We start from the raw sequence: 21,469 nt of genomic DNA on the forward strand, positions 1-21,469 counted from the left end.
AAAAGGAACTCAACCTGCTGCTTATTGTTGCTTAAGGTAGAAAGCCCAATCAAAGACCCAGCCTCTCTTTAGTGAGGAATCTAGCCCTACTGGATAGCTGGTTTCTCATTGGGCTGCCTTTTCTAAAGAAGTGTCAATGGCAACGTGAATAATTACCACAAAAAAAAGATCTACTTTTCTGACTGAATGTTCTTTACCCTGGGGAAGAAATAACTGTCTATGTCATTACTGAATCACATAGAAATATAGTCTGCCGTCTGTATCTGCAAGTTCTGCATCTGTAGATTCAATCAACTGTAGATAAAAAATAGTCACACAAAAAAATGGCTGGTTGTGTCTGTACTGAACATGTACAGACTTTTTCCATGTGATTATTTCCTAAACAATGCAATGTAACAATTATTTACATAGTATTTACATTGTATAAGGTAACAAGTAATCTAGAGATTATTTCAGGTATGTGGGAGGATATGCATAGGTTATGTGCAAGGACTACACCATTTTATGTAAGGGACTTGGGCATCTGAGGATTTTGGTATCTGTAGGGGGTCCTGGAACTAATGTCTTTCAGATACTGAGTAATGACTGTACTTCTCCAACTTGCTACAGCAACTGAGCAATGAAAGATTAATACTATCTACCATGAAAATTAGACCCAAGACAAGGATAGCTAGCATATGTTCCTGATGGGACTGCAAAATCAGTCCTTGCTTCCTCAGCAGTATGTATGTCTGCTTCATATAAACCAACACATTAGATTAAACCCTGACTGATAGAGTTCTGTTCGACATATTTGGACTGACTGTAGCTTTTGAGATTGTGGACCTTGCCCAGATTCTTCTCTCCTGGCGGTAAGAGCCACTTGACTTTCTACCTGCAAGCTGTGGAATTCAGCCTAGCCTTAAGTAATGGGACTTAATGAGCATCAGGCTAGTTATGAATGTGCTTTAAATTCTCTCTGTTTAAGGTCAGGATTGGAATTGAGACCAAACTTTGATCAATTGGCCCTTTCCTTTTCTTCAAGTTCTGATAACTGTGTTTCTAACTTGTTCCAAAGAGTCAGTACCCACCCAGTCCTCCCCCAGTTTCTGTTACTGACTTCCTATCTTTTCTTAACCAAGGTGTTCTTATACAGTCATGCACCACTTAATGACATTTAAGTCAATGATGGCCCACATATATGATGGTGGTCCTATAAGAGTTCAATACCATGTTTTTTCTGTACCGTGTCTATGTTTAAACAAATTACACAAATACTTATCATTGTGTTGCCATTACCTACAGTATTCAGTACAGTAACATGCTTTATGAGTTTGTAGTCTAGGAGCAATGGACTATACCATATAGCCTAGGTGTACAGTAGACTATACCATCTAGGTTTGGTAAGTACATTCTATGATGTTTGTACAATGACAAAATTGCCAAAGGATTCATTTCCCAGAAGGTATCCCCATCATTAAGCAATGCATGACTGTTTTTTAATATCTCCTTCTAGATTCCTCTTCTTGTTTGGTTCTGCTTGTCTATCACTGCCTGCACTCACTATCTGCTGTCTATTTTCAGCCTCTTTAGAGGTGGGTCTCTGTAGACTGAATCTCCGGTGCTAGGAACCAGGTCTTTCTAACCAGGATCTGTCCCTACTCATGGCCTCCCAATCTTCAGTTTTACCCATATGTTCAACCAAGTTATAATTTACTGATTATCTCATAACACCATAGTGTTATGGGCATGGAGGGAAAGGTTTTTTAAAAAATATAGACCACATTATATTCTTCAAGAGCTAGTAACGTAGTTGGGATTACAAGCTTAGTATACATAAAAAGCAAACAGTTTAAGGTATTAAATGTTCAAGTACATCGTTAAAGAAACAGAAAAGAACTGCTATTTAGAGGAGGAAGCTTTGCGGACAGCAATGGTTCTGGAAAACCTGATAGAAATATGGCTGGAGATAAGCCTAGGTTTGGATAAGCAAAGAGAAGAGGAAAAGCTTTCAGTTGAGGGAATAATCTAAGCAGACACAGACATTAAGCAGATAGACGTTCATAGGAAAGCTCCAGAAGGGAAGAATCATCTTTTTCATCTTTGTCTTCTCCACTAAGCCCAACACAAGGCCTTGCACATACTTGCAATTAATAAATATTTGTTGAATTGAGTATGCTACAGAAATAGATGGGTGCCATATTAAGGAGTGCCTTGATTACCAGGCTGAGGAATTTGGACTTTACCACCAAATAAATATGCATTAACCTTTAATCATTCAAGACTGATTTAGACTGGAGAGGTTAAGAATAATGGAAATGCAGTAGTTAGGTTGTTTTGGAGATCTGTTAGTCACTTTATTCCTCTGCTCTCTTTAATATTATTTCAGAGAGGATGTTCAAGTGGATATCTTTCCATGTTATAACATGAGAAAGCTTAGCAGGTGTTAGGTGGGTTTTCATTCAAACCCATACTAGAAATAACTCCTTTCCTCCTCTCCTCCTGGATGCAAGTAAGTATGATTTTCACTGTCTACTGTGACTATCAATGCCTTATAGATCAGTCTTGTACTTTTGCCTCTCACTTAGGAGTGCGGATTTTTTAAAAATTGTTTTTGTTCAATGGATATTTACACCTGAGGCATGATGATGCCAAAGTTAGGTCATAGTACCAGAGGGGAAAGGTTATGTAAGAATGCATCATCATTTGCTATATACTATAAACTGCTACATTTAGGAACAGGCTGTGGCATGTAACTCTGAACAAAAATGTAATATCCCAAGTCTCAGACCTGGAAAAAAGCATTTCATAAGAAATATGTTCAATCATTTTAAATTTATATTAGAAATGCAAATTGAAGCTTACTGGTATCAATGTATTTTTTACTTTGGTGGTGGAGAAATTGCTCATGGTGCTTCAATATAAGCTGACTCTTCTGTGGGAAGGTTGATCCTACACAGGGACAAAATAAACAGGATAATAGCTGCTCCAAGCTGGAGAGCTACAGACCTGTTTGTAGGGAAGAAGAAAAACAATTGTCGTATGTCCCTGAAACTTCATTGCCCTCCATTTATTATAATTTCATAGTCAATAATTCAAATCCTTTGTAATTCCAGTGAGTCCTTTATAAAAAAGCTGATCTGTAGGATCACAAGATAATGGTCTCTTCTTTTCTTCTGGCTCTGTGTGAGCAGTATGGTCCGATTTCTGTTCCCATATATGGGAACTGCGGAGATGTGAGATGGTCTTTCTCGGTTGAGCCTTATGCCTAGTCATTGTATTTTAGTCTATATCATAGAGAGAATTTTGAAATATATTTTTAGCATTTGGGAAGAAGAGAGGCTCCATTAAGGAGTAAATTGCATTCTTCAGTTAACTTATGGGTTTATTTAGTAACTACATGAAGAATGGAATGTAAAATATAGCAAACATCACCCAGGTATGAGGAAAGTCTATAAAGGGAACACATATGAGTTAAGCACCTCCTATGTTCTTGGTACTGGAATAAGCGTTCTACTACTTCTGTTACCATTATTACTGCTACCTATTTCTAAAAGGAACTACTGCTTAGTGAGTAGGTATTGGGTTCCAATCACTGTACTAGGAAATTTACATGTATGCCCATTTATTTCTCACAAAGATGCTGCAAGGTAGAAATTATTGCTCTCTTTTATAGAAAGATGAAGCTACAGTTTAGAGAAAGAAAACTATTTATCCAAGGCTACTTAGCTAGGAAAGATCAGATCAACAATTAAAACCTAGATCTGTCTATATGGCATCTGAGCCATACTGCCTCCTGTTTTTCTCCAAGATGAGCTGACTAAATTGGTTGCCTTTGTTGGATTAGCTTTTTCCTATAGTTTTCATTAAAAAGCAGAAAATTTTAGTTAGAAATGGAAACTGTGAAAGTGTTTTTAATCCTTTAAACCACAGAAATATTAGGCACTTTTCAAATACTTTCACCAGTTCTCGGGGTGAAGAAGTATTGGTGGCCCATCAGATTGGATTGATCTCTAAAATCCTTGAGTGATCTCCTTTCAGTACCGTTCATTCCTCAACCCTAACCTTAAAAAAAAATTAGTTTCTGCTGCTCCCATAATCTGCATTTTCCATTCTAATGAAATATAGCTTCCCCAGACAAATGAAATGAAGAAGAGAGGCCAGTTAAATTAATCGTGTTAGGAGTTTTAAAAGCTAAGTTTGGATGCCATTGAAACAATTCAGCTGACCATTGAAGAAATTCATTCTGATGGAAAGTGTGAAATTTGGGGATAGTTACATTTGAGTGCCCATTGTGATTTTTGCCATTTATTAACTGTGAGACTCGGACAATTTAATCTCTCTAAGCCTCAAAGTTTCCTCATTTGGAATGAGGAGTATGGATTAGGTAATCTTTAACATCCATCTCCTGTTAGAGTTCTCTAATTCAATGAGCGTGTTGTATCTATTTTATAATGAATCTGCTATTTAAGGAAAGTCCCATCGTATGCTTACTTGAATACAGTACACATATATGTATATATATACACACATATATGTGTGTGTGTGTGTGTATATATATATATATATTTACACACACCCTACATTATTAGAATAGTTTTCAGATTTGATATTTCCAAAAATCTCAGACATGCCTTACCATCCTTCCAAGGTTTTTCTAGAAGTAGGGAGGCTGGCATCTCAGAACTGTACAGTTTGGCTAGTCAATCAAAGAAGTAAGATTGGAACCAATAATCTGAGTCCCACACAGCAACTATGGATACATTTTCCACATCAAAATTATTCTTATTTTATAGATGTTTCAAGAAATGACACTTAACAGAATATAAGAAATAAAATTAAATTTCTACAAGATCTGATTTCAGAAATTCACAGGTTCTAATAGAACATGCGGGCATTAGAGACTCACTCTAAAATTCTCACTGTTGAAGATGTCCACTGTACTGTATTAGTAAGCATTTAAGTATTTACCTTATGCCATCCTGGCTACTAGACCCTGGGGATAAGGATAAGCAGCTAAGGATAAGACACAATGCAGTCACCACTGTTTTGGGGTACATAGTCTAGAAAAGAAAGTAGGTACATAAAACTGGTAATTTGGATAAAATATGGCAAATGTTAAGATGGAGGTACGCATAGGGTGCCACCTGTCAGAGCCTAAGCTACTTATTCTAACCTGGCAACCAGGTAAGACTTTCATGGGATAAATAATCCCTGAGACGAGTCTTCAATAATGAGTGATTGCAAGATGGCCAGGTAATTTCAGGAAAGGAGAAAACTCAGATTCCTAGTATGTACACACACAACACAGCGTGTAGAGAACTGGAAGTAGTTCAGTGTTATGACACAAAAAATGTTCCAAGCAGAGTAGCCAAAGCTGGTACTGGAGCCATAGTTTGAGGGCCAGGTCACGGAAAGCCATCCGTACTGTACTAAGGAGTGTGAACTTCATCTTGTGGGCATGAGGGAGCCATTGAAGTGTTTTAAATATAGCAGTGGCCTAGTCCGAATTGCATTTGTGACAGATCATTCTGGCTGAAATTAGGAGGAGGTATTTAAGTAGAGGTTAAAGGATTTAAAACTGGGTGTAAGAATATCAGCCAGAAGGCCAGTTTTTATAATAGTCCAGCAAAGATAGTGAAGGCTAAGGCAATCGATAAAGATTGAAATGAGAGGATGGATTTAGTAGTATCTTTGTTAACTCCTGAGACTTGCTTCATCTTGCTTTGCACTTCTTAATTTCACGTAGAGTCTATGACAGGAGCTAGAGTTGGATAAAGCCAAAAGCTGCTGAACAACACAAATTATTCAGTCTACCAGCTTTTTACCAGCCTCGTTATTCTCCAAGGGCATCTTCTTGAACCTGAGCCCAGTTGTCCTGAAAACTTAGGAAGCCAGAACTTGTTATTGCCTTATTTCAACCTCAGTGGTCTCTGGTTCAAACTTAAATGATGCCTTTTTACCTGGGCTCAACAGCTTGTAGGCCCTCCTTCTATGTATAAATATAGCATATAGATAATAAGTGGGATATTTGATGCTCTATGCTCCCTTCAGGTCATTAAAATAAAGAATGTAAGTTATCCCAGATGCCCTGGGATTCTGTAGTTGAAATAAGATAAAGGACTCTGTTTAGCTATCTGTGTAAAGTAAATATAACTTGAGAATTTTTAAAAAAGTAAACACAGGCATCAAAACTGAAAGCAAGAGACTCTTGAAAATACAGACTGGTATATCACTGGTTAGAATTTCCTTCATTTTGCGAAGCCACGAGCCACATGCATCAGCTCACCACAAAGTCATTAAGCCTTTTTAAGCTCAGATGAAAAACATTAACAAATACCACAAAAGGCTTTAGTATAGCCCCTTTGTTCATTCACATATGGCACTTTATAACTCCTGCGCCACTCCGGTCGGTCGTGTGTTTGTTTAAGCTGCCTCCATCAGGCTGGTCCTGAAAGAACAAAAGACATCTTGAGCAATCCTAAGCAGGAAATGGGCTAATCTAAACATGGTTTGTGACACTTTAAGTAGAATAGAAAGGGGAGGGATTGATTAGTCATTAATGTCCAATTGACTCCATATGGATGTTGCAATAATAAAGCCCTTTTTCAGAGCAGTAGCAGAGTTATTGAATTAGAGGTTTATGTTTCCTCAGAGCTGACCTTAGGGAATTCCCTTTGATTCCTCTTGTTGATCTTTTAAAGAGAATGGAGTTTCTAATAGAAAAAAAATAGAAGTCTTATCCACAATAACACTTGCTCATAATCCTGTAACCAAGGAATGCATTAATTTAGCATTGTTTTAATCCCAGCTATAATTTTAGTCCTTAGTGCTTTCTCTACATGCCCTTGCATCTTTGGTGGGGCAGTATTTCAGAGAACAATTAGACAGTGGCATGAACTTCATAACTGGTAATGGGCTCTTCTAATGTGCTTAGCTGGGCAGGGAAGTGGCATCCTTAAAGGGGGAAAATAATGTTCCAGCCAAGAAATGGTGGGCTTTGAAATTCAGAGTTATTTCAGATTGCCGAATAGTGATTGGAGTAGCTTTGGTGAAGGGGTGATGTACTAGGCTGAAAGTCAGAAGATCTAGATTCTAGAACTGGCTCTGCTTCGTATTACCAGCAACTGGTTAATCAGAGGAAGGTGCTATCATGTCTCTGAGTCTTGCTTTCCTCATCCATAAAGTGGGTGAAAAGATATCTGCCTTCCTACCCATTTTAAAAGATTGTAATAAGGATGAAGATAATGTAATTAGTGAAAGCACTTTGTAAATATTATTTTTATGCAAAGTTACTTAGCACACCTGGTGTTCCTATCCTAGAAACTGACCTGTGGCCTAGTCTATCAAAAAGGTAAATTTCTCTTTAAAGAAATACTTTGGTTCTCCGATTAATAAAATGTTTGTTTCCAGCCGAGAGCAGTGGCTCACGCCTGTAATCCCAGCACTTTGGGAGGCCAAGGCAGGCAGATCATTTGAGACCAGGAGTTCAAGACCAGCCTAGCCAACATGGTGAAACCCTGTCTCTACTAAAAATAAAAATAAAAAAACAATTAGCTGGGCACGGTGGCTCACATCTGTAATCCCAGTTACTCGGGAGGCTGAGGCAGGAGAATCGCTTGAACCCAGCAGGCGGAGGTTGCAGTAAGCCAGATCACCCCACTGCACTCCAGCCTGGGTGACAGAGTGAGACTCTGTCTCAAAAATAAATAAATAAAATAAAATAAATAAAAATAAAAAGTTTGTTTCCAAAGTGCCCAATGGAATTTTTTATGTGTACATTATATATAACTAGGCCTTTCTATTCGTGTCTCTCTCTCTCTCTCACACACACACACACGCACAAACACACACACACGCGCACACACACACACTGGCATCCTCTCTCTCTCTCTAGTTTATTTAGTGAATTTCTTGATGTAGATAGTTTCAACAGTTAAAGTAAATAGGGATTTGTTTTTAGTAGGGCTAAGGAACCTTAAGATGAAAACAAAGATATTAAACTTTACTTATGGTTTTCCTCAACATTCAGCAAATGAAGAATTAACACTTTAATTAAAGTACCACAGGTAATTCATCTTTTGTTCCTGTACCATTGGCTCTTATATATTCACCAATCACTAGCTCAGAAGAATTGTGTATCCATATTTTGCATTTGCCTTCCTTAAGTCATTTCACCTGTCACTAGATCACTCTTTGCTAATATATCTAGGTAATTTTAATAAAAGATGTAGAGAACAAAGCATGCTCTACACCTCTGGCATTTCTTCTTCTCAGAAGATGAACACATCACTTCCTCACTTCCTTAATGATTAAGGCTCTTGCTCAGCCATGGAATGTATTTTGCCTGCCAAATAAACCACTAGGATAGCCAAATCCTTTTTCTTTTTTTTTGCAAGAAGAAATCAAATTTGAAATCCAAGCAGCCTTCCTATAATGAAAGTAAGTTCACATTCTGGCAGAACAGGAATGAGAAGTTAGCAGTAGGTTTCCGTAATCATAGACAGACATCTATCAGCCATTACTTCAACACAATGAATTGGACCTCTATTGTATTAAGATAAATTTGGTAGGATAAATATGGTGAAAAATCAAATCTGTGTAGTATTAATACTCTCTTTTCTAATTTCAATCCCCTTCTAAAATTTCACCTTCTACATTTTGTTTCTAATGCATTCAGTAGCATTTTTCTCTAATAACCCAAATAAGGGACTACCAAATGTATTGTGTGACTCTTCAGAATCCCACAGGAGAAAATCAACTATTCTATTAATAAAATGAAGTAGTCTGAAATACTGTGATTGTCAACAGTTCCGTCAAGCAACCCAATAGTGATACTTATGTCTCTTTCTCTTCATAAGCAATCAATTATAGTTTTTTGCTCTTCTTAATAATTCATTTTAGTAAATGAGATTGTCTTTGAGTTCACAATGGCCTGAATATGTCACCTACTTTTCAGGTCCACAGAAAAAAGAACCTTTCAAAAAAAAAGAGCATTTAATTTGTTGGATGGTTGGTTTTCTGCTTTATTTTGTGGGGTTTTTTTTTGTTGTCATTTTTGCCTTTTTTAAGCTAAGAGTTAAAACAGTTTTATTTTGAGTAGTATCCCATTGTATGGATATATCACAATTTGTTCATTCTCCAGTTATTTTCCTTTATTCTATTATTGATAAAACTGCTATCATATTTTTATATGTCTATTTTTGACAAAAGCTTTAATTTACTTGCTGGGTCATATGTAAATATGCATTTTAATTAGAAGAAATTGCCAGAAAAAGGTTATGCTGTTTTATACTTTCATCACCAGTATATTAGAGTTACAGTTGCTCCCTATCCTTGTCAACATTTAGCACTTAAGCCATTCCAGTGAAATGCATCTCATTGTGGTTTCAATTTGCGTTTTCCTAATGATTAATAATAGGGAATACCTTTTCATCTGCCTATTGGCCGTAACTGTATCCTTTTTTGTAAAATGTTCATTTAAGTCTATTGTCCATTTCAAAATTAGATTTTTTTGGTCATTCTTTATATATCCTGGATGCAAGTTCTTGTCAGATATGTGTGTTCTGAATATTTTTTCCAGTATGTGCTTTGACATTTTATTTTCTTAACAATGACTTTTGATAAGCAGAGTTTTAATTTTTATAAAGTTCAATTTAACATTTTTCTTGTATATTTAGTAATTTATATGTTGTATCTAAGATTCATTTTACTTTAAAGTCACTAAAATATTGTCTTATGTATATTTAGAGGAGTGTTATAGTTTTTTCTTTCTTTATTTAAGTCATGATTCATCTCTAATTGTTGGATATAATGTGTGATACAAGATCCAGGATTTTTTTCCAATGTATCTATCAACTTGTTCTGGCAGTATTTGTTGAAAAAACTATCGTTTTCCACTTTAACAGCCTTAGTTTTCATTAAGGTAGTTTGAATCCTCTAATTTTCTTCAAGTTTGTTTTAGTTTGTCCTACTGCTTTATTTTTCATATAAATTTTAAAGTCAGTTGGTCACCTTATATGAAAAAAACTTTGAGGAATTTTTATTGGAATTTGGTTGAATCTGTAGGTAAATTTGGGAACAATAACATTGTAACAATATTGAGTCTTCTGATTCAGGAACATGGTATATTCCTCCATTTATATAGGTCTTTAAGTTACAAATGTTGTTTTGTTTTTAGTGTAGATGTCTTGAATACTTTTTTCAGTTAAATTTATTTCCAAGTATTTTATTATCTGATGCTATTATAAATATATATTTGAATATTATTTTTTAATTGTTTGTTGCTAGTATAAAGAAATATGATTGATTTCAGTATTTTTTATTATTTATTGCAATACTGTTAATTCACTTATTAGTTCTAGTATTTTGTAAATTCCTTAGGATTTTTTATGTAAACAATTATATATGAACAGATGACATTATTTATTCCTTTATAATTTGTATGCTTTTTATTTTTTATTTTATTTTATTTTATTTTATTTTATTTTTGAAATGGAGTCTTGCTCTGTTGCCCAGGCTGGACGGCAGTGGTGCGATCTCGGCTCACTGCAGCCTCTGCCTCCCGAGTTCAAGACATTCTCCTGCCTCAGCCTCCTGAGTAGCTGGGATTACAGGCACATGCCAACATGCCCGGCTAATTTTTTGTATTTTTGGTAGAGCAGGGTTTCACCATATTGATCAGGCTGGTCTTGAACTCCTGACCTCATGATCCGCCCACCTCAGCCTCCCAAAATATAAAGCGTGAGCTTTTTAGTTTTTTAATTGCTGATTAACAATGGTGAGAGTGGACATCTTCGCCTTGTTCTTCATTTTTAGAGAAAGCATTCGGTAGTTCACTGTTAAGTGTGATGTTACCTGTAGGTTTTTCTTAAATGCCCTTTATCAGACTGGGAAAGTTTCCTTTTAATACTAATTTCCTGAGCATTTCTAACATGATTGAGTGTTGAATGTTGTCAAAACCATTTTCTGAATCTATTGTGATTATCATGTGTTTTCTTTCCCTTTGTTCTGTTAGTGTAATGAGCTACATTGTCTGATTTTCAAATGTTAAACCAATTTTACATTCTTGAGATAAGTTCTACTTGGTCATGATGTATTATCTATTTTTTACATTTGGCTGGATTCAATTTGTTAACATTTTATTTTAAAATTTTGCACTTAACGCTCAAACCTCTGTCAAGGTATGCTGCCTCATAAACTTAATTAAGAAGTATTCCTTCTTCCTCTACTTTCATACCTTTATGCAATATTATTCTTATTTTCCTTAAATGTTTGAAAGAATTTACCAGTGAAACCATTCGGGGCTTCAATTTTCTTTGTGGATAAGTTCTTGGCTATAAATTCAATTGATTTATTAGCTATCAGTGTATTCAGATTTTCTATTTATTCTTGAGTGAATTTGGGTAGTTTGTGTCTTTCAACAAATATGTTCATTTTATCTAAGTTGTCAAATTTATTGAAATTAAGTTATTTATAATATTCCCTTTTTATCTTTGTAATATGGGTAGTGTCTACAGTGAAATCTCCTCTTTCAGTCCAAATACTGGCATTTTTGTCTTCTCTCTTTGTCTGTTGACCCATCTTACTTAGGATTTATTAATTTTATTGTACTTTTCAAATTTCTAACCTTGGCTTTGTAAGTTGTCTTTATTGTATCTGTTTTCTGTTTCATTGATTCTTACTCTTTATCCATTCAGAGAAATCACTGACTTTTAATTAGATAATTTGATTTATTTCTGTTTAATATAATTATTAAATTTGTTGGCTTAGGTCTTACATTTTAGTATTTTTTTCACTACTTGTATTTGTTCCCTCAGTTTTTCATCTTCTATTTCTCCTCTTCTGCCTTCCTTTGTGTTAATTGAATCCCTTTTTAAGTCTTTTGTTTGAAGTACTCTGGTGGATTTTTAGCTATACTTCTTTGTATTTTTTACTTTTGTTTGTTTGTTTTTTGTTTTGAGTCAAGGTCTTGTTCCATCAACCCAGGCTGGAGAACAGTGGCCCAGCCTCAACCTCCTGGGCTCAAGCAATCCTCCCACCTCAGCCTCCTGAGTAGCTGGAACTACAGGTGCATGCCGCCACATGTAGCTAATTTTTTAACCTTTTGTAGAGACAGTCTCAGTATGTTGCCCAGGCTGGTCTTGAACTCCTGGCCTCAAGAGATCCTCCCACCTCTGCCTCCCAGAGTGCTGAAATTGCAGGCATGAGCTACCTCGCCTGGCCTCTTTGTATTTTTTTAAATTGGTTTTTCTAAGGATTCACTATGAAACCTTAATTGAGTATCCTTACCGTTAAAATTTTACCGCTTCATGTAAAATATTACGACCTTTAACAATCTAATTCTATTTATACCCTCATCTTTTGTGGTAATATGCTGTTGTTGTTCCATATTTCACCTTTTTATATGTTATAAGTCCCACAATACAATGTTATATTTTGTATTAAATAGTTCCTTGCCTTTTAAAAACATTAAACAATTAGCTGTTTATTAGTGAAATCCAGAGAAGAAAAAATGGTCACGAATCATTTTTAATATTCTTCCTTTCTTTCTGTATATCTGGTTTTTATTGAGTGTTATTTCTTTTCCTCTTGAATAATTTTCTTGAATATCTCTTTTGGTGTTTGCTGGTAACTCATTCTTTTAGCTTTTAATCATTTGAGAGTATATTTCATATTCATTTTTGAAGCATATGTTCACTGGATAAAACTCTGAATTTATTTCCTTTTATGGCATTATAAAGATGTTCCATAATCTACTAGTCTTCATTGTTTCTAGTGAATAATCAGCACTTATTTGTAATTTTGTTTCCCTGTAAGTAATATGTCCCTTTTCTCCGGAATTTTCTCTTTGTCTTTGGTTTTCAGTAGTTTAACTAGTTTCTAGGTGTGGTTTTGTTTGTATTTATTTGGCCTGCATTTCCCTGAATGTCTTAAACCTCTTAATTGATGTTTCTCACCAAATTCAGGTAATTTTCAGCCAGTATTTTTCTTCCTTTATTTTTATTTTTTTTTATTTTTTGATCTCTGAGTCACATTTTCCTGGTTGTTTGTACAACTCATACTTTTTTATTATATATTGTATGTTGTGGATTATCCATTGTAGATACTCTGTATTCTATTAGCTTTCTCTGAAAAATTTTAATTTTGGGGGCAGGAAGCAGTTAAATTACCTGCTGCACACGTTGAACTTGTAGAAACTTAGTTTTTGCACTGTTAGGGAGAGTCTTTTTTAATTTTGTTTTTAGTCTTAGGGCAAATCCTTAGTCCTGGCATTTATTCCTAAGGAGTTGCCCCTCTGAAGTTTCAGTGGAAAGCCCAAGGTGTTTATGAATTCTTTCTAACTTGATAGGATTCCAATTCAAATTCTGTTTCTCTTGCAAAGGGCATCAGCTGAAATCTCTTTTCAGATTTTCCAGATACACAGCTCTGTTTTTAATTGGGTTCATTTGAGTCTTCCAAATACATGGCAAGTTCAGGGGTCAGCAGCCACCTGTAAGTTCAAACTCTGTCTTCTGACACATTAAGCCAATTAAACTGACTTTCTATTTGCATTCTAGCCACTCCATGCTATGAAGATCAGGAAGTGTCTTCATGGGAAAAATTATGAAAACAGAATTTCATTTAGTAAAATGCCTTTCATTCTAGGATGGAATCCACTCCAGTTTCTGTTTAATTTTGGTAGCTCTCAGGAATCTTCAACATCTATGGTTTTTTTTTCATATTTTGTTCAGAGTTTATATTTATTATCTGTTGGAGGATAGGTCTGATATGAGCTATTCTGCCATTACCAGAATTTGATTTTATAATAGAACCTTTTGTGCCAATATTTTGCATGTATCACATTAATTCTATCTGACAAAATGTAAGTTTTAATGGGCCCTTGAAGAGGTAGTCACTTTATTTTTCCTCTATTCTATTCTTTATTATCAATTCACTGGTAATCATTGAGACTATTCAGTGGTAATTTCTCATTTAGTTTTCCATTTTGATCTCTTCTAGAACATATTTTTCCATGTTACTCTTCTGCTTAAAAACCCCAAAAGACTTCTTAGCTTGGCATTCAAGGTGCTTAGCAAATTTGGTCCCTATTTACTTTTCTAATTTCATCTGTTAGTACTCCCCCTTTTTTTTTTTTTTTTTACATAAACCCAAGCCATCGCCAGCTTCTTTTTATTCCCTAAAATGTCCTTTGCTTTTTTTTTATAACCCTGTGCCTTTCCTCACACTGATTTCCTAGCCCAAAATAGTTTCACATTCATACCTGCTGGTAAATTATTACTTCTCCTTTAAGATGCTGCTCAAGCACCGCTTCAACTCTGAAGCCTCCCTAATATTCATCTCTGTCCACTCCAATTGTGTTAGTAGCTTATTTTCCCTGCTCTAATAGTATTTTTAAATTACCGCTGTTAGCATCGTTTGTAATTTTTAATTTATGTGTCTTCTCCCATTGGACCAAATTCCTTAAAAACAAAGTACACGTGTTATTTATCTTTGTATACCCCATCACAATGCTGGGTACATATGAAATGTGTCAGAAGTGTTTATTGAATTAATACATAAATAAATTATTACTAGGCACATTATAGAATTAACCAGAATTCCCTTGAGGGATAACTTTATATGTGCACCAGGCACTCACTCATTCACTCCGATATCCCTTGGAATTTAACCAGGAAGGGGCCTCTCCAGGATTAGTTCAGGACCATTGCCAGAGGCTATGATGGTGAAACTGGCCTTCTTTCCAACCCACCTGGAAAAACTCAATTTTGTCTTCTCTTTAAATCATTCAAATCACAGCTTTCTAAGGAGATATTTGCCTTGGCAATTTCTATTTTCTCTCTGCAGATTAACTATCTTTAATCTAACCGAAAGTTTGCCTTTACACAAACTGAGATGAAGGATGAATTAACCAATTTGAGCCTTCTAGGGGAAGTTATACAGAGCAGCCTCTCCTGGCGTACGGGACCTTGCTTTCCCTTGAAGCCTACTGTGGTGCTGTTGATCTCTTGGCCTTTCAGCAACTGTCATTTGGGACTGCTGTTGCTGGCAATTAAAGACTGTTAGGTCAGCTGGAAAGCCGTCTCCAGATACATAACTGTGGGTCTAGGCTTCTTCTAACTGTTTTCCATGAAAAATCATACGCTGAACTCACAAATGACTCCTCTGCTATTAAAAGAAGAAGAAGCTGCCTCATAGAATTATGAGCCATTCCAAGTTCTGGATTCTGATGCAGACTATTGGCTATTTAAGAATGAAATACTTAGTTTTTTGCACTTAATGATGAATGGAGCAGAATGAAATCATACAATATGCAGATTTTTAAAATTAATTATAACAAAGTGAATTTTAGACTTCAGATACACAGGTTAATAGTATACCTTTTGAAAACAATTTATAGTATGCTGTAAAAATTTTCTTATCTATTTATAAGGGTTTTCCAGATATATAATTTCCATTTTTAAATTTCTGAATTTATACACACACATACAATCGTATGTATTTCTACTGCGGCAACAATTCTTTAACCATTTTTTTTTCAGAAGCAAAGTTTAGGGACAGTTTCTAAATGTTCTTTTGACTTTGTAGCCTCTAATACTTTCTTAAAATTCTGAATCTAAGTTTAACTCAAACTTAGATTGTAAATTCAAGTAATAGATAAGTTGTCAGCTTTAAATGAAAAAAAAGTAATATTGGGAGATGTTTTCTATCAAAATATTCAAGAAATATTTGTTGAAAACATCTTTCTGCATAGTACTCATGTGGATGCTTCAATGAGTTCCATATAAGTCTTATATGGCATAGTCACTTTGAAAAGACAGAATAGCAGAAACCTTCAATATGTATTTGTGGGGCATTTGTGGTTTATATTACTGTATTTTCTATACATTACCCAGGTGTTAATTCAGATATTATAAATCTAGGGAAGGATAGACTCCCTTTCTGGGATGTTAGTGGTGGTGGTGAAAGCAAAGGTGAGACCATTTTTATATGCAAATTTGGTTTGTTGTTGTTGTTTTCATTGACTTTCTAATTAAGGAGAGTGACCTCCTGGGCATAATTTGCATAGTCATAAGATAGCGTTAGAGTACTACATATTTGGGAGCTAGGACAGGAAGGGGGCAAAAATAGGAAGAGTGGGAGAAGGAAAAACAGGAAAACATTTTCCAAGTTATGATTTTGCAAAGGGATCTGGGCACTGCAATCTGTGTGGTGTTAAAAGTCGCTGTTGTAGTTGATCAGGTATCAGATTCAATTTAAAAGTAGTTTCAAATGTTGGCCTCCCTGGGTAAATCTCTTCTTCCCAAATCTTGATTCATCTGATACAACATTTCTAGTTTAGCTTAGGATGTCCTCATTCATTTGTAGTTCACTCCTTCTGGAAGAGAGAAGAGGTGACCAGAAAAAAGCGATGTGCACATGATCTAAAGCATTTTCTATTCTTCCCCTTCTTAATTCATGTTTTTGTTCTGTGCACTGTGCTTGAATTTTTCAACTTCTGGAAGCGTTACATGTGAGTCCCAGAGAACTGCTATGTAATCAATTCCTTGTCCTTTAGCTCCTGAAGATAATATGTGATGTAAGAGGAAAAGAAAAGGTCAGTGCAGGGTAGAGGTCAGACTTGAGCTCTGTTCCTCAGAAAAAGGTAGAAATTGGTAAAGTAGAAGAGAGTAGAAAGGATATGTGAAGACTGTGGTATAGCATGAGTGGGAGAGAGATTGGGCGTATGTATGGCATATCTGGGAGACTCAATTGGTACGGAGTAGAGAATCTAGAATGTTTATACCAAAGCCAGCATCTAAAAATCCACTATGATCTCTGTCAGTCTTTGGGACAGTAAAATTTCCCATTTACGATGAAATACATATTTTAAATGAAGAAATAAATGGAAGCTGACTATTTGGTTTTGCTAGAGGTGGAGAGAAAGCTACAACAGTAAAAGCAGGTCTCAAATGTTGATCACCTGTGGCATAGCAGTTAACTTAGAATAATATTGAAATGTTTTTGCATCTGACATTCTCCACAAACCTGTCTCCTTTTATGTGAATGCATGTCAGTATATAAATTGCTGAATCCATGTCAGTTGTAAAGTAATGGCACTGAGGGCATCATAAATTACCATGGTGATCCTCAGGAGAAGACACTGTCGTATCTGAATGAGTGTTTCACTTCCAGAGTAATGTATGCCTTCATCTGGCCCAGCAGTCAGCATATTGCCCTGTGTTGATAGATATTGTCAGCTGGAAGCTACACTACATTTCACTGCACAATAAACATGGCTGTCAAACCCATATAAAGTGAAATCAATTTATCCTGTATGGTCAGTGCATTTTAAATGAAATTAATGTACTGTGGGTATGGTGGCAAAAAGGTATCATATTAGTTATGCATCTTGGGATCTAAGACTTTTCATGTAAAGGATCATTCTGTCTAGTAGGCCTAAAAGAAGGGCTGTTTATAAAATATGTTATTTTTGTATAATCTTCAGAAAATAGTCTTTCTGCCCTCCTTCCTGTTTAGAAAAAAATTCAAGTTAGCCAATCCCACTCTTTTATACTGTCTTTTGTTTGCAGTAAATGATAACCATATTTGCTAAATAATAGTGCACTATAACGTTGTAATTTACTACTGGCTTTGACACAAACAAATGTCTACTTAACCAAGGTATCTAAAAATAGAGACGAAGGGCCAGAGATTGATTGAATCATGTTGGTCCTGTATAATAACTTCACTGAGCAGAAAGGATTTACTTTTTCCAGAAAATAGAAATGTTGGTTTTAATGTATATTTTGCTTCTGAGCTTCTGGGCGTAGGCTTTCCTGTTATGTGGTAGAAGCCTTGTCTGAGGCTATCAGTCCGACCACTTTACCTTTAATTATAGAAGTTCTCAATCTGTGGGAGATATTCAGGAGTTGCCACATCACAAAGGTATACATCAGTATATTACCCTGGTATAGGGTGCATGAAAACAAGAACCATGTTCATTCATTCATTTATTTATTCAATCATGCATTAATATAACATATTTTACTAATTGAAATCCTATGTGTCAAGTACTTTATTGAATCCTAGGAATACAGCAGTGAATAAGACCCATCCCTTGCCCTATCTTCAGGGAGCTTTCAATCTAGTATGTTACTGGAGTCAGCTCTTTGGAAATTATATAGCATCAGGAATTTAGGCATAGTTTCATAGATGTTAAAGAACTACCCTTAAACAACAGAAAAATAGAACAGGACGCTAGAAATAAATGCCTCTTAGTCTACGACTTTTGCATATGAGTTGAAAACCAAATAATCTTTGCTTAATGAATATTTTATTATCTATTATGTGAAAAATCCTGAGGATACAAGAATGAGTACAGCATAATCGTTAACTTTAGGTATCTCATATTCCTGAGAGGAGTGGAAAGGAGGAAGATAGTCACATAAACAATAATTACTACGGGGCATGTCTCCTGAAAGCAAGACGACTGAGTGCAGCCTGGGGAGCGTCATTGCAAATGCTGTTCCTTTACCCCGAATTACCCTTCCCATCGGACTTTTTACTCCCTCTCCCACTCACTTGCTGATTCCTATTCATCCTTGAAGACTCAGTTTAGACATCACATCTCCTAGGAAGCACTAGCTGACCATTCTATCTGGTGCTCTTTTGGTGCCCAGTTAACGTCAGTATTGTAGCACCTCTCACCCACTTTGTTATAATTGTCTGTCCTTACTCTGAACTGTGAGCTCCTTAAAAGCAGGAGCTGTTTCATTTACCATGGTCTCCTTAGCACCTGGCATAAAACCTAGGTTATAGTAATTGCTCAATAAATATTTTTCATTGAATTAATTCATTCAATCATGAAACATGATTGAAGGTTGAATGGGATTTAGCATGAAAGAGTAGAAGGGTCTTCTAGGCAGTGAGAAGAGCACAGGTCAAGACAATATTGTGAAAAACAATTCTATTTGGGGGAAACATATAGAGTGGTTGTGATCTGGGGCAAATGAGTCTAAAATGACCGGTAAGAGCATGCTTTTGAAGAAAGGAATTACAGCAGGAAAGTTTACCATAAGGTAATGTCATTCATTGCTCTGTGATCATCTACCATTTATTGTAGTAAATGTGGTAGGGTGTATAAAACACACACAAAATTAATTCTTAGTGTGTCTTTGAGGGCTACATCAGAAGAGCCTGTAGAATTGTCATTTGAACCTGCCTTCTACTTCCAAGAAGTTACTTAGAAAAGAAGAGGAGGACCTGGGGAAAACAGCTGACCTGGGCGGCAAGCTGTGTGACATTATCCACAAAATAACGCTTTCCACTCATCTTGTTCTTCCTGCCCTGACATTACAGGAAGTAAAGCAATGAATGGCTCTGCAGCTAAACTACAGCAGTATTATTGTTGGCCAACAGGAGGTGCCACTGTGGCTGAAGCACGAGTCTACAGGGACGCCCGCGGCCGTGCCAGCAGCGAGCCACACATCAAGCGACCAATGAATGCATTCATGGTTTGGGCAAAGGATGAGAGGAGAAAAATCCTTCAGGCCTTCCCCGACATGCATAACTCCAACATTAGCAAAATCTTAGGTGAGTGCAGCAGTGCAGCTAAAGCTGATCTTCTCCCCTGCAAGTCCCATGAGTGCCACCAGGGTGGGAAGGAAGGAGATAACTAGGATCCTAAGGGAGACTGTGGCGGGTGCAAGTTAGACGAAGGTCAGCCAGCTGCCGCAGGAGCCTTCGTCATCACGTCTGCATCCCCCACCCCATAATGTGGCATTTAGGTTTGGGAGTTATTATATCCACCAGGTGCCAGGGCAGGACTGGCTAAACACTTATTTCAGAGACAAAACTATTTATAGTATGTGTTAATACTGTGAATTTAGCAACTCTTGAGAGGTCACTGCTAAACAAGAATCATGGAGACAAGCTTTATCTCCTTTTACTGTGCAGTTCTCCTAAATTCATATGTTGCTATGAAGTACTCATAGACCCTACAGTTTTCTGCTTTAGTGTTCTTGGGTTTATATGTCCCACTGAAAGAATTCATCAAGGACTAGAAACCCAAAATGGTGTGAAATTCATGGAGTGCAGAACAGTGCCTCTGATGATCACTTTAAAACTTGTAAAATAAATCTACAATTATTTTAGTAAGATATGACTAGTTCAAATTTCATAGCAGTGAGCTGAACACACGAGCTACAGGGCAGAGGCCCAGTTTGTGGTAAATTGCCAGAGTGATTCTCTATTTCTCAGGATTAAACTCAAGCCTTGTTCTATGAGTGTAGAGCTTGCCTAGTGTGGATTGTACAGTTTGGAATTATTGTGCTCAACATGTTAAACATATTTTATTCAACATGCAGCATTACAGTCAACATGTTTCCTCTTTAAAAAGGAAAAACACAGAAGGCACTCTTCTACTTAAAGCTGTCACGATGTGACAAAATCTCAAAGGAAGCCGTTTAAGAAGCTGAAAAACATTAGAGACTTAAACTGTGGTTTTAATTTTTTAAATGTTTTGTTCAAAAGTAATAAATATTTAACCTGAGTAAATATCAGTGATCTGGACATGCACAGATACACATGTTTTGTCACTGTATAAATAATTTAACTTGATTCTGAGGCATTTTGAGGCAGTGACCTCTAAGAAAAATTTAAAACATATATAAGATCAAATAGTGGTGAAATGTTAAAATATGTTTTTCTTTTTTTTGATTTTCTAATTTCAAAATGGATACTAAACGTCATTACAATTAAGTGTGGTTTTTATTTTTAGAGCTTCAGAGTTATGCATAGGGATGTTATTCTTTTGAATTTAAATATCTTTCAAACCAAAATGTTCCTAGTGGACATACATGTTTTTTTCTAGTTAAACGACATTCTAAAAAAAAAAAATCAGCGCTTCTCTGGCCTTACAGTTTTATATCTAACTTGAAGATTTTCATATTTTTCTGCCCTTTTAGTAGCAATATGAGTAAGCCTTCAGATGGGCACAGAGCCTCTCTGTTTCCATTTTGGCAGCTGTGGGGAATCTATATTATTTGTGTGCATTCCGTGAAAAAATTATTAGGAATATAGTAAGTATATTCATTAAAATATAAAGTTTTAAGTGCAAGCGTTTCAAGAGCACCAAGAATTCTTTGTTAATTGGGGCTTTAAGCTGCTGGAAACCAGCAGAACACAGAGAAGCCTATCTGCTAAGGCCTTCTACACAACTTTTGAACAACAATCAGGAAAGAGCAGGGATGCATGTGCTATTAAAGCAGACCAGGATATTGCTGGCTGCAGAGAATATTTGTACAACTTTTCCATTTGTTTATGTACGAAAAATCTCTACTGAAGAATAGCTAACATCCAGTCTGCACAGCTGTTACCGCTTTATTCACCAGCAAGACACAAAAATGCAATTTGATACATGTAAAAAAACACATCCCCTCTTCATCAAGTGTTTAGATAATTCTTTATAAACAATATTAGAGAAGTGAATACTTATCCTTCTTCCTGT

General features: G+C 35.9%; 1 protein-coding gene across 33 annotated transcripts in view; it reads left to right on the plus strand.

Moving 5' to 3' along the window:
• Positions 1 to 21,469, plus strand: part of SOX6 (SRY-box transcription factor 6) — a 757,470-nt gene that overhangs the window by 715,698 nt on the left and 20,303 nt on the right. For 25 of the 33 annotated variants that reach the window (XM_054523662.2, XM_054523669.2, XM_054523670.2 and 22 more), the window contains 1 exon segment: positions 19,321 to 19,554. In XM_054523662.2, the coding sequence (XP_054379637.1) occupies positions 19,321 to 19,554 (234 nt within the window). 33 annotated transcript variants of the gene reach the window in all.

The sequence above is a fragment of the Pongo abelii genome, chromosome 9 (genome assembly GCF_028885655.2).
Source record: "Pongo abelii isolate AG06213 chromosome 9, NHGRI_mPonAbe1-v2.0_pri, whole genome shotgun sequence".
NCBI classification, from domain to species: domain Eukaryota; kingdom Metazoa; phylum Chordata; class Mammalia; order Primates; family Hominidae; genus Pongo; species Pongo abelii.